Source organism: Balaenoptera physalus (assembly GCF_965194825.1).
Source record: "Balaenoptera physalus genome assembly, chromosome: 8".
Classification (NCBI taxonomy): Eukaryota; Metazoa; Chordata; class Mammalia; order Artiodactyla; family Balaenopteridae; genus Balaenoptera; species Balaenoptera physalus.
Genome location: NC_138887.1, coordinates 16,204,756 through 16,219,827, shown reverse-complemented (window position 1 = coordinate 16,219,827; position 15,072 = coordinate 16,204,756). Strand labels below are relative to the sequence as shown.

Sequence of the window (15,072 nt, the reverse complement as noted above, 5' to 3'; positions counted from 1 at the left end):
GTGATTTGTAGAAGTAAATAGAATGAATCAGTCCTAAATAAACCCTCTGCTTAAGTTCTGTCTGGCCACACACGAATGAAGACCTTCTCTGTGGTCACTGCCTTGCCACACACTCCTTTAGAAGTAGAAGTAGGGAAGCAAGGTAGTGTGGTTAATTCAATCTGGAGTTGTCAGGGACTAAATAATGTTTACATTACTAGGTACTTTCAGTAAATGTGAATAAAAACCTAACTTCGTACAAACTCTCAAAACACTTTTAAAAGGCCTAGGTACATTCAATGCTCTTACATTCAGTGATTAGACAAAAACACTTATATGATATTAGCTAGTTTGTATACTTCATTGTTTAGAAGTACCCTGTGCCATTATTTCATGACAAAACCAAACTAAGAAAAATTTGTTGGATTATATTTGGTTAAGCAAATTTTAATTCATGATGTGGGTGTTTCAGCTGTTCATTCATCAAATCTTCATTTTAACAATAAAGGAAAAGCTATAAGGTCTCTGCATTTTAATATCTCTTTGTTCGGAATTAAAATACTCTACAAGCTTTAACTAAATTCTTCAACATCAATCACCCTTTACATAGGAAAAATTCAGGTTCCTCTGACTGAATTATGGAGAATTAACTTATTCTTCTGGAGCATTTTATTTCACATCCTAAGTATTTTAAAAGTGTAAAAAAAGAACTTATTGCTTATATAACTGAATATATAGGTAACGTAAGAAATGACAATTAGCCAGGAGTTTTTAAAAGATATGTTTTATAAACTAATAGAGCAAAACTTCTTGATATTAAATTTTAAAGTAACTGAAAAACTGTGAAATCAATTTGCAAGATAAATACTATACTTACAGTTTGTTGCTGTCTGAAACTGAGAAGAAAGTGCTTGAGTAACTGAATTCCAAAATGTGTATAAAATTTCAGCGTGTCCATCCTATGACCCAAAAAAAGGGGATGTATTATTTTTTTTAAATTACAATGGATAAGACATAGCATCGAAAATGTATTAAAAATGTACTTAAGTCTATCAAACAATGGAATTATTAAGTAACTAAGCAGAAATATATAGATGAGTCAAATCATGTCTCATGTCATCATCCTTCTCTGCTACGTACCAGCTGTGTGAGCTTGGGCAAGTTGCTAAATCATTCTGTGCCTCCCTGCCCTCTGTAAAATGGAGATGATAACAGTACCCACACTGCAGGATTATTACAAGGATTTTAAAAGTTTATAAAAGTAAACTCTTGGGACAGTTCTTGACATATAATAAATCTTCAGTGAATGTTATTATTATTACAATTATTATCATCATCATCATTATATATACAGAAGGCAATTTTTGTTACCATAAGAAAATGAAGAACAAGCATGCTTAGACCAAGAGTGACCACCAAGATACAATTCACCAATTACGAAAGAGAACTGCCTGAAGTATAGACACAATTTTGTTTTTGTTTTTTTAAGTCACAGGAATTACTATTACTCATCTTAGCAGGATACCGTCACTCAATTATTAATACATATTTTAGAAAGTAATTACTAAAAAGAAAAGATAAATATTAGTTTAAGTGTCATTTGTTAAAACCAGACAAAGTACTTTAATACTGTTAAAAGAAAACGACACTTACAGAAATTTTACCAAGCCCTTTAAGGTACTTCTACATGTATGGTAATATTATATCAAATTGCCGTTATTCTATTTTTGAAGTACAACAATGCCAATTTCACATGGATCACCCTAGTAACATAAATATGTATAATGTTCAAATATGACTACTGTCATAAAAAAGAATAATTAGGAAACATTCATTCTGCTTTAGTTTTGTACTTGCAAAGAATGAAATTCTACTTTTCAAGGTTATAAGAAAATGAGCAGTGAAAAATACTGATTTCTCACTTTTATGCCTATGCACATATCTATTTTCCTTGTTATTTGTTTCTTTAATAAGTTTTGTTTTGAATTCAAATGGGTATTGTGTATCATAAAAAGGCAAATCAAATAATTGCTAATTTCTTATGCAGTGATCACAAAACAGATTCAGATTACCAAGATTTTATGCACTATGTGTATTGTATATCATACACTTTAAAGTGGATGTTTTTCCAACAAGGACCTACAGCACAGAGAACTATATTCAATATCTTGTAATAACTTGTAATGGGAAAGAATCTGAAAAAGAATATATATACATATATAAATAAATGAGTCACTTTGCTGTACTGAAACTAACACAACATTGTTAATCAATTATACTTTAGTAAAAAAAAAAGTGAATGTTTTTCATCATATTAAAGAACCATTTTAATACATCACATTAACAAAATGAAGGACAAAACCACATGATTATCTCAACTGATGCACAAAAATGCATTTGACAAAATTCAACACACTTTCATGATAAAACCACTCAACAAGCTAGGAACAAGCTAGGTAATTACCTCAACATATTAAAGGTCATATATGAAAAGTCCACAGGTAACAACATAATGGTAAAAATCTGAAAGATGTCTAAGTTGCGGGAAATTTGGTGACTATATATATGCTTCTACATACACACACATACATACACTTAAAAAAGTAAACTTGGGTCAATCTTGCTTAAGCATACAAATACAAAATTCTCAGATATAACAGCAAATTGATTTCAGTATTTGAATTATCTACCTAAACAAGTAGGATTTATGTCAGCAAGGTACCTATCATTAAATATTAGGAAATTTATTAATAGCCCAATGTCTCCAGAAGGAAATCTACAGGATCATTTAGCTGAGTCAATAAAAGGCAATTAAACCCTTTAATTAACAAAATAATACCCAGTCTTCATATTTTTTAAGTTCGTAGAAAACAATGCATGAAATGATTCTTATACTTTTAAAATTATGATACAAATCACAAAATTTACCATCTTAACCGCTTTTAAGTGTACAGCAGTGTTAACTCTATGTACCTTGATGTGCAACAGATCTCTGGAACTTTCTCATCTTGCAAAACTGAAACTCTATACCCATTGAGCAACAACTCCCATTTTCTTTCTCCCCCCAGCCCTTGAACTACCTATCTACTTTCTGTTTCTAAGACTGTGACTACTTGAGATACCTCATGTGAGTGGAATCACACAATATTTGTTTTTTTGTGATTGGATTATTTCATTTAGCATGATGTCCTTAAGTTTCACCCATCTTTAGCATGTAACAGAATTTCCTTCTTTTTTAAAGACTTAATAATATTCCATTGCATGTATGTATATACATGTGTGTCTGTGTATCACATTTTCTTTATCCCTTCATCCATCATCAGACATTTGGATTGCTTCTATCACTTGGCTATTATGAATAATGCTGCAATGAACATGACTGGGCAAATCTCTCTTCAAGATCCTGTTTTCAATTCTTTTGGATATATTGTGTATCTCCAGAAGTGAGACCGCTGGATCATACATTAATTCTGTTTTTAATTTTTTTGAGGAACCTCCACACTGTTTTTCTTAGCAGCCGCATGATTTTACATTCCTATTAACAATATACAAGGGTTCCAATTTCTCCACATCCTCATCAACACCTGTTTTCTGTTTTGGAAATAGTCAACCTAATGAGTGAAGTGATATCTCATTATGATTTTGATTTGTACTTCCTGATGATTAGTGGTGTTGATCATCTTTTAATATGCTTGTTGGTCATTTGTATGTCTTCTTCAGACAAATGTCTATTCAAGTCCTTTACACATTTTTTTAGGTGAGTTGGGTGGTTTGTTGTTGTTGAGTTATAGGAGTTCTTTATATATTATGGACATCAACCCCTTACCAGATATATAGCTTGCAAATATTGTCTCTCATTCTGTAGGTTGCCTTTTCATTCCGTTAATTGTTTCCTTTGTCGCACAGAAGTTCTGAAGTTTGGTGTAGTCCCATTTGTCAATTTCACTTCTGTTGCCTGTGATTTCACGTCATATCCATGAAATCACTGCCAAGTCCAATGTCATGAAGATTTCCCCATTTTCTACTCTGAGTTTTATAATTTTAGGTCTTACATTTAGGGCTTTAATTCATTTTGAATTAATTTTTGAATACGGTTTAAGGTAAGGGTCCAATTTCTTTCATTCACACATGAATATCCAGTTTTTCCAGCATCATTTGTTGAAGAGACTGGTAATATAAAGTTTGTGTGACCCTCTTTATTCTATATACCATTATTTGTCTTATTTTACCTGAAATTAATACTTTAATATTTAAAATTAATATTTTATCTGAAATTAATTGTTTTCACTTAAGAAATGTTTATCAGTCTATTTTTATTCTTGTCATGTCACTGTTTTTTGACTCTTATAAACAACGTATTCTATTTTTAAACACTGTTTTATCTTTTAATAAGAAATTACAAACCAAATATGTTTAATAGGTTGTTTCTGCTTTCATCATCTCATTTTATGCTTTCTTTGTGTTTTCTTTGTTCTGTGGATTATTTTTGTTAGCTTTTATCTTCTCTAGAGGCTTTTTCTTTTATTTCTTTTGGATGTGTCATTATCTATTCCTGTAACTAACCATAAATTCCTTTGATGCAAATCATCTTTGTAACTCACAGAATTACTGAAATAGATTTCGAGAAATAACAGGAATTCTTCAAGGCTTTTTAGAATTGCCAAAGTAAACAAGAAAATTCTAAGTCCTAGACATGACCTTTTGAAAGAAAACATAGGGTCCCAGATAATCTGGCTACTTCTTCCTTTTTAGTGACAAGTCACTCAAAACTTCTAAGCCAAGAAGTATGTACTTTTTAACTTAATCAGAGAAGAACTCAGACAAAGTGTCCATGCATTAGAATGTATGTGAACGTTGGCTAGGAAATTAACATTTTCTGAATGTCCATTATGTAACAGGCACCACTGAATGTTATCTCATTTAAACACTACAACAACCACCAGAATGTAAGCTCCATGACAGCAGAGGTCCCATTTTGTCTTTCTTACCACTCTAATTTCAACATCGAGAATGTGACCAGGACATAATAGGCACACAATAAATATTTACTGAAAAAATGAGTGGAATGATCTTATAAGATGACATTTTTAGTCCCTTTCTAGAGTGAAAACAAAGGCCAAAGAGAAAAGGTGACTTGCTTAGAATTACACAGAAAGTAGTACAGTAGTAGAGAAAGTAGTAGAGCTGGGATTTGATCTAAGGTTTGTTTGACTGATATATTAAAGTATTAGTCCCCTTTAACTTGACTTACAAAGCCTTATATGACATGATTGTCCCAGCCTACTTCTCTTGTTACATACCACTGAGGTCAAGATCCAACCAGCACAAATTCCTTCAGGTTGCTGAAGGTTCTTCTGTAGTTTCTCCCAGTTACCAGCTTTTAATCCAGCACCTTCATCAGAGTCAGTTTAGGTGTCTCTTCTCTTGGTTCCCCCAGGTTTGGTGCACTCTGTTATATACATCTATAGCATCCCATGTTCCCCACCATAATTATATTTTCCTATTTAAATATAGGAAAAGAGCGGTGGTTAAGGAGAGGAACTCTGAAAGTAGGATATTAAGGTTCAGATCCAGTCTCTACCACTTCTAGAACCTGTGGGGCATCTGAGCGAAGACAATCTAGGCCACTAAATACGTACAAATCTCTGGCTTAAGAACAAGATCTAAGCTGGAGAAAGAGATTTAGGTGTTATCAGCATTTGGAGGTGGTAGAAGCTATTAACATGTGTGAGCTTTTCCATAGATTGCATGTGGCATGAGAGGAAAAGAATGTTGAGGATAGGACCCAGGGGAAAAACACTACTTAAAGTTGGGGAAGAAATAATTTAGAGTGGAGAAAGAGAAGTGGTGGAGCTAATTATTAAAAAAAAAAAAAAAGACTGGTCACAGGTTAGTGATTGCTGAAACTGGACAATGGGTACATAGAGAGTCACTGTCCTATACTTTGGTTCTGTATGTTGGCTTCTGTTTGAAATTTTATGAATAAAATGTTTTAAAAGGAAGGGTAGGTGGAGAAGGAGGAATCAGTGAAGGATTCTGAAGAGATGTAGTATCTGTGAAGGAGAAAACCAGTATTAGAAGTAGTTATTACCTCTAAGGAGTGAAGTAAAAGAATCTTAGAAGTGAGTAGAAGGATTTGGTAGCTGGGTCATTAAAATTCCTTTAGTAACAACTGTTTCAGGGGAGCAGAAGCTTGATTTCAGTGGTTTGGAGCAAAACTGAAACAAGAAAGTAGAGACACAAAGTACCTAATGGAAATCTGGGCATGAAGGGAAGAAATACTTTGAGGGAGATACAGGACCAAGGATTCTGTTCTGGTTTTGATTTTAGATGGTAGATCCCTGGGAGGAAGTAACTGGGAAAGGTTGATATTGGAGAAAGCAGAGAATGTCCTAGACAACGATAAGATGTAGAATGCAAACAAAAGTAGAGAGGTAAGTCTGAGAAAAGAGAAGATACAATCAACCTCTAACTTTGATACAGAAGGGGAAGGTGAGGATCAGTTCAGATAAAGATTTTATAAGACAGTGAACTTAAAGAGACATGGTCAGAGGGAACCAGACGTAACTAAGTTACGATCAAAACAGAAGAGGAAGTAAAAGATTTAGCAACAAGTCTGTGCCAGAGATCTCTGTGGAGAGATCACGTTGTGAATAAGAAAGCTTGCAGACTTGATCAAAGAAATCAAACAGATGTGAATTTTATATTAGCTTTTAATCATCTTCTGGATAAAAGCAGAGGGATGCTGGGGAAGCAAATATAAAGCAAAGAAAAAAGTTATCTTTACTGGAAAATAGCCTTATGGGAGAACCATTTTGCTGTGTCTGATTACAAAAGAAGGAAGGTACAGAAATTCAGAAGGGACTTCAAGATGAACATCACAGAACAAAATGATAAAGCCTATACAACCAAAAGAATTTCAGTTAAAATCAAAATGTTGGCTTTTATATGTATATTGTTCAAAGATAAAGGAATACTTACAGTACGATCTACTTGTTTTTAAAAAAATGGGGGCTTACATAAGGTGATAGTGGGAGGAAGTGAAAAGTAGTCAGATTTCAGATACCTTTTGATGATAGAATAGATAGGACTTGTTAAAATGTATAGAGCTAAATATTATAGAAAAACCATATACAAAATGTTAACAGAAGTTATCTCGGGCTTCCCGGGTGGCACAGTGGTTAAGAATCCTCCTGCCAAGGCAGGGGACACGGGTTCGAGCCCTGGTCCGGGAAGATCCCACATGCTGCGGAGCAACTAAGCCCGTGCACCACAACTACTGAGCCTGTGCTCTAGAGCCCGTGAGCCACAACTACTGAAGCCCGCGTGCCTAGAGCCCATGCTCTGCAACAAGAGAAGACACCGCAGTGAGAAGCCCACGCACCGCAATGAAGAGTAGCCCCCGCTCACCGCAACTAGAGAAAGCCCTCACGTAGCAATGAAGACCCAATGTAGCTAAAAAATAAATAAATAAATTACTTAATTTAAAAAAAAAAGAAATTATTTCTGGGCGATAGGATTAAACATGATGATTCCTTTATTCTTTTTAATTTTTTGGAAGAGTAATTAAGATAATCTAATTTAATTCTAAAGACAAGAATAAATTCTTGATGTAAAAAATTCAATACTGAAACACACATGGTAAAAATTTAAAGCTTCTCTTCAAACTCAGATCCCTTATCCCGCACTTTTCCCTAGAGATCATTGTTAAACTACAGTGTTAAAGGGTTTTAAAACCCTTTCTATAGAGTTTACTATAGTGTTTCTCAACCTTTCTTTTCATATTGCCCCTCCAAAAAGAAAACTAAGTAATTAATTACACATATATATAATACATATTATATAATTATATAATATAACTGCACTTAATTTAAATTTAAATTTAACTTAGTTTCTCCCTGATGACAGATGCTAAATACTAAGGAGTAAGATTTTGTATGGTAGGACTGAACTCTGGAGACCACAAGCCAATGTAATATATAAGATTTTTTGTGCCTCCCCCCTCCCTCCAAAAAACAACTTTTTCTCCCTCTTGGGGTCAATACTGCCCTTGTTGAGAACGCATGGTGGACTGGTATTTTAAATAGACTGTCACTCAAATTAGATTTAGTATGAACCACAAGCTCCTTCAAACTTTTCCCCTGGCTCCCCTCACCATATTCTCTTTGGTTTCATCCTCCTCTTGAAATACTCCTTGTGGCCTCCTCTGTTACAATGTTTCCCAAACTCACTGAATGTAAATATTTTTAACTATACATTCTAATATATGTTTAATTATTTGTTTAAAGTTATATACAAATACCACTGTATTAATAAAATAAGTGCAATATAAAATGTACGAAAATAGTTTAAAGGATAAAACTTGTAAAAAGGACAGGCAGAAATTATAACTATCTTCTTCCATGTCAAAATGTATACACACTTTGGAAACCAGAGTTCTACATGAGTTTTATATGTTGCATTTTCAAGGTAGGTTTCTTTTCTCTCTATAGCCGGTCTTACCCATTACCATGGCTTTGATTGCCAATATGACCCAAATTTATGTCTCTAGCAGAGGCCTCTCTTCTGAGCTCCAGACTCCCATATTAAATTGCCTAACTGACATCTTCACTTGGACGTCCCATGAGCACCTGAATACAGAGCTTATCTTCCCTCCTAAATGTGCTCTTCGGTTTATGCTCTCAAATGAAGTTACTACTATCTACCAGAACTCTGTCAAACCTGAACCAATGATATCATCCTTGATACCTTCTTCTCCATCTCACCACTTTTAGTCCATCACTAAGATTTGTCAGTTTTCTCTCCTGAATAATTCTCAAATCACTGCAATTCTCTCCATTTTCACTGGCATCAATGTAAATTACTGTTATAGGCTGAGTTTTGTCCCGACAAAATTCATATGTTGAAGTCCTAACCCCCCATACTTGAAAATGTGACCATATTTTGAGATAGGTCTTTAAAGAAGTAATTAAATTAAAATGGGGTCATTAGAAGGTCCTTATAAGAAAAAGAAATCTGAAACACAGACACATACAGAAGGAAGATGGTGTGAAGACACAGGGAGAAGACAGCTCTATGGACATTTGTATACAAGTCTTTGTATGGATATATTCTTTCATTTCTCTTGGATTAATAACTAGGGGTATATTGTTAGGTCATATAATATATGTATGTTTAACTCTTTAAGAAACAGCCAAACTGTTTTCCAAAGTGGTTGTACAATTTTACACTTCCCTTCAGCAGTATATGAGAGTTCCAGTTGCTCCATATTCCCATCAACACTTGGTATGGTCAGGTCTTTTAAATTTTAGATATGTGCTTAATTGACATCTATCTCTAAAGTGTCTATTCAAATCTTTGGCCTATTTTTTTTAAGCTGGCTTTTTTTGTTTTCTTATTGAATTCTGAGAGTTCTTTAGACATAAGCCCTTTATTAGATATGTGATTTGCAAATATTTTCTCCCAGTTTATTCCTTATCTTGTATTCTCTTAATGGAGTATTTTGCAGAACATAAATTCTTAATTTTGAGTAAGTCCAAAATATCAAGTTTTTTCATTTATGGATAGAGCTTTTGGTGTTGCATCTAAGAAATCTTTTTCTACCCCTAAGTCACAAGGTTTTGTTCTGTTTTCTTCTATAAGTTTTAGAATTTTAGGCTTTACATCTGGATATCCAAATGTTTCAGTATTACCTGTTAAAGACTACTGTGTCAAGATAGAAATGCCTTTGTAACTTTTTTTGAAAATCAATTTGCCACATATGTGTCAGTGTATTTTTGGACCCTCTATTCTGCATCAATGATCTATGTCTCTAACTTTATGCCAATTCCACATTTTCTTGAATATGGTAGTTAAGTCTTGAAATCAGGTATTGTTAGCCCTCCAATTTTGCTTTTCTTTTTCCAAGTTGTGTTGGGTACCCCAAGTCCTTTGTATTTCTGTTTGAATTTTAGAATCAGCTTGTCAGTCACTCCAAAACACCTGTTAGGATTATAGGTCAATTTAGGAAGAAGGGACATCTTAACAACAGCAAATCTATCAACACATAAATAAGGTATCTCTATTTCCTTAGGTCTTCTTTAATTTCTCTCAGCAATATTTAGCGTTTTCAGCTTCCAGATGTTCATCTTCTGACACATTTACTCCTAAGATTTCATATTCTTTGATGTTACTATATATGGAATTATTAAATTTCAATTCTCAATAGTACATTGCTAATATATAGAAGTACAACTGATTTTTGTATATTGACCTTGTATTCTGTAATCTTGCAACATATCACTTATGAGCTCTAGTAGCCTTTTTGTAGATTCCATCGAGTTTTTAACATAGATAATCTTATCATTTGTATATAAAGACCATTTTACTTTTTCATTTCCAAACTGGAAGCCTTTTATTTCTTTTTCTTGTTCATTGCACTAGCTAGGAAAATGCTCAACAGACGTAGTGAGAGCATAAAGAATCCTTGTCCTCTCCCAAATTTTAAGGGAGAAACATTCAGTATTCACCATTGTATACGATTTTACCTGTTCATTGTTCCTAAATGCCTTTTATCAGGTTGAGAAAGTTCTATTCCTAGTCTGCTGAGAATTCTTATCAGAAATGGATGTTGGATTCTGTCAAATACTTTTTCTGCATGTATTGAGATGGTCATGTGGTTTTTCTTTTTTAGTTTGCTGACTTTCCTTTTCCAATTAGCCTCATACTAAAGCCTCATTCAATCCTCCATAATTTTCAGCCTCTCATTTGTTCCATACTCTTGTCTGTATGCTGCGTTCTAGATAATATCATCAATTCTAACTGCCAGGCTAATTCATTTTCTGGTTTTACGTAACATCTGTTTCACCTATCTGCTGAATTTTTTATTTCAATGATTTAATTTTTAATTTCTAAATGTTCTACTTGGTTCTTCTTTAGACCTACATGATCATTTCTTAAGTCACTTATTTCTCATTTTTTATTCCATTCTTTATTTCTACAGCATATACAGGTATTCTAGATTCTTTGTCAGTTAATTCTAACATCTGAAGTCCATAGTGTCCTTCAGAAGTTCTTTCAGAGTCTAAAACCTTTTTGAATTGTGTTTATTTTTCCTGCTGACTCTCAATCATAGCTTCTAGTTTATTTATAGGACTGGTGATTTTTAACTGTCAGCTCATAGTTGGCTGACCTTAACATGTGGAGAATCCTGATAGCTAAAACTAGATATGCTTTCCTCTTCAGGGGATCTGCATTTGTTTGTGAGAGTAGGTACTGTTACCAACCAAGGACCATGTCTGCCGCAGTCTCAGGTATCAGCTTAATGCAAGACTATCAGGTTCATTCTTCCACCTTGCTAGAGCTTAGTGGACTGATCCCATCATTGACATGGACGTTTGACTGCAGGGCAACTCTAGCTTTTGCAATGACTTAGAGCTCACAAATCTCCACTACAGTTTCAACTACTTTATCTGCTTATGTATATCTGTATATGCATATGCCCCTCAGAGATTCTCTTACTTTTTGCAGGGCCAACAGTGCATTACAAATTATGCTTTTCTTGGGGCTTCCCTGGTGGCGCAGTGGTTAAGAATCTGCCTGACAATGCAGGGGACACGGGTTTGAGCCCTGGTCCAGGAAGATCCCACATGCCATGGAGCAACGAAGCCTGTGTGCCACAACTACTGAGCCTGCGCTCTAGAGCCCACAAGCCACACCTACTGAGCCCGCATGCCACAACTACTAAAGCCCGTGCTCCGCAACAAGAGAAGCCACCGTAAGGAGAAGGCTGCGCACCGCAACAAAGAGTAGCCCCTGCACACTGCAACTAGAGAAAGCCCGTGCGCAGCAACAAAGACCCAGCGCAGCCAAAAATAAATTTAAAAAAAAATTATGCTTTTCTAACTTATCTAAAATTTGTTTTACTGCAGGGAGAGGGCCCTTAAAAATAACTGGTCCCCATGCTAGTAAAGCAAAAATCTTCTAACCTTTATAGATAAGAGTATTTATTGATAATACCTTAGACATGTAACTGGCTAATTGCCACTTGATTTTTTTAATCAAATTGCGATGCCACTGATAAAAAAGTTAAACATTTTTCTCATAATATTAAAAAGATTCCTTATTTGGGTGTCCTACAATTTTTTTCTGAATCTTAAATGCTATAATCAAATCATCTGATACATCTAAAAGGGCAAAAGAAAACATTCTTTTTCATAGTTAAACTCCTCGTTAGTACTATAGCTGCGCAAAATGCTGAACACATTCCAAATATAGCTTAATGCATCCTACACACAATTACAAGATTCTGTTCAATGATAAAAAATGCTGGCTTAGAAAATGAAAGTATCATATCTACACTCCCACATATAGCTAAACTGGCTTAATTCTGCAGATGAGAATCTACAACCTGTTTTCCACTGTATGGATCCTGAATAACTTGTCAATAATTTGCTACACTCACTTTCAAAGTGTTACATATAGTATTGATGATTATATAGTGATACTAGAACTTTTAACAGGTTTTAAAAGATACCAAAATTGAATTTTTGATGTCTAATAAACAGTCTAGAAATCTAATTTAAAATGAGAAGATTTATCCATTCAAGTAATCTTTGGAAATACAATATAAAAAGGGGAAAGAAGTATATCCCAAATTTAAACGCCATAAAGAATTAATATGATAGGTATAAAGGTGTCTGCAAATTTATAGTATGAACTGAAAATAACAGGCTAATTTTACAAGTTAGCCAGAACATTTATTAAATTAAGCAGAAGCAGCATTAGTTATCTTAATTAAGGAAAAGTTTTCAAAAGGCTTTATATTAACACTGTATTCTTAAGATTTATTATACTTGATATAATTGGCCCAGTTTTATTTTATACTCAACCCATTTATGCCCTCTTTACACTATGATGTATTCTTTATAACATGATAAACATCTACTACAAAACCTCCTGAACTAATAAAGCGTTCCAGAAACTATCAACATGTAGGATTTTTTTCTCCTCTTGTACATACCTAAGATCAGACTCTGAATACTAATATGTACAGTTCTATCATCTGAAATCAGATATCTTAACAAACAGCAAGGCAGATTTGGCAATATTAACCTCAAAACTAAACGTTTTTAAAGTAAACCCATTTTTTTGCCTACTAAAAGAATATAAATGATTTAACAATTCTCACAAGACCTCACAGAACAGAATGAAGGAAAACCATCCTTGTTGTTTTTATGACTACAGAATTACCAAATGTTAGATCATAAACCCATGATTCTTCAGTAAAGTGAGACATATAATCATGACACATTCATAGTAAATCCTTGATACTGTCTTATTTAAGGAAGCATGGTTTCTTAAATTTCTAATTCTCAGCATGAATATACATGCATATCATGTTATTAGAACTGTTAAAAAAAAACTGACCTTCTCACACAGTAAGGTTCTTTATTACCATGCACATGGCAACTTTATGACCCCTAAATAAAAGTTTCAAAGTTTAAAAAAAAAGACTGAAATAATAATCATGATAGCAAATTATTGAGCCAATCTCTGAATTAAGTCTACATTATCTAATTTTCCTTCAGAAAACCTCAGCTCTATAGGTAATATTACCACCTCCATTTGATATCTGATGGTCTTAAAGATTATAGGACCTATCCAGGGTTGCATAATCAATGTAGGAAATCTTAGCTCTGTCTGATACCAGGGCCCAAGGACCCAGCTCTTAATCACTGTACTATCCTGCCTTTAACACTACTTGAACAGATATTCAGAAATGTAACCTTGAAACTATTTGGCTGTCCAAATGCTAAAAAAAAACTACACTTAAACCTATAAAAATTACTTTAGAATATTTTAAGATATTTTAAGCACTTGGATTGACTGTAACAGATAAATTTTAAATAATGAGCATGGCAAGGCAGTTCATTTGCCTACAGATAAAGTCTTAGAAACTTAACCAAGTTTCTCCCATAAATATAATTTTTTTTAAAAAATCCATAAGGAAATATAAATTAAATCAATGAGATACCACTACATACCTATTAGAATAGTTAAAATCCAAAACACTGACAATATCAAATGCTGACAAGGATGTGGAACAACAGGAACGTTGTTTCTTTGCTAATGAGAATGCAAAATAATACAGCCATGCTGGAAGACAGTTTGGTGGTTTCTTACAAAGCTAAACATAGTCTAACTATAAGATACAGCAATCACATACCTTGGTATTTACTCAAATGAGCTGAAAATCTATATCCACACAAAAATCTGTGCATGAATGTTTGTAACAATTTAAATCATAATTGCCAAAAAATGGAAGCAACAACACGCCCTTCAATAGGTGAATGGGTAAACAAACTAGGTATATCCACAGAGTAAAATATCATTCAGTGATTAAAAAAAATGAGCAATGAAGCAATGAAGACATGAAGAAACCTTAAATGCATATTACTAAGTGAGAGAAACCAGTATGAAAAGGCAACCTACTGTATGATTCCAATTATATGATATTCTGAAAAAGACAAAACTCTGAAGACAGTAAAAAGATCATTAGTCGCCAGGGGTTAAGGAGATAAGTGGGGGAAGGATGAACTGGTGGAGCATAGAGGATTTTTAAGGAAGTAAAACTACTGAACCTCTTTTGCATGATACTATAAATGGTGGGCGCAGGAAATTATGTATTTGCATAATGCATTATGCATCTTGCATTGGTGTGGTGCATTTGTTACAACTGATGAACCATGACTGATATATTATTAATAATTAAAGTCCATACTTTACATTAGGATTAGCTCACTGTGTAGTACATTTATAAGTTTTGTATAATGCACAAGAGATGTTATGATAACCTAGCAAGTATCAGACGTATTTTCTGCTCAATTTTTTTGTACACCTAAAGCTGTTCTAAAAAATAAAAATCATTAATTTTTAAAGAAATCTACAGGTATTGAACTACAACAAAAGAATAATAAATTACAAAAATTATTTAACAGAGGAAAATGCAAAGTACAGTTTTGTTTTGTTTGTAGAAAAGAAACAAGTTGGCAAGAAGTCAAACATGGAAATTCCATCACACTTTATAGTTAATTACAGAAGCATTAGAATCAA

The 15,072-nt window shown here is 33.6% G+C and overlaps 1 protein-coding gene across 2 annotated transcripts in view; it reads right to left on the bottom strand.

The window, feature by feature from the left end:
* The window catches only part of COG5 (component of oligomeric golgi complex 5), a 282,079-nt gene that overhangs the window by 99,669 nt on the left and 167,338 nt on the right, over positions 1 to 15,072 (bottom strand). For both annotated transcript variants that reach the window (XM_082473463.1, XM_082473464.1), the window contains exon 11: positions 857 to 938. In XM_082473463.1, the coding sequence (XP_082329589.1) occupies positions 857 to 938 (82 nt within the window). The remainder of the gene's footprint in view (positions 1 to 856; positions 939 to 15,072) is intronic.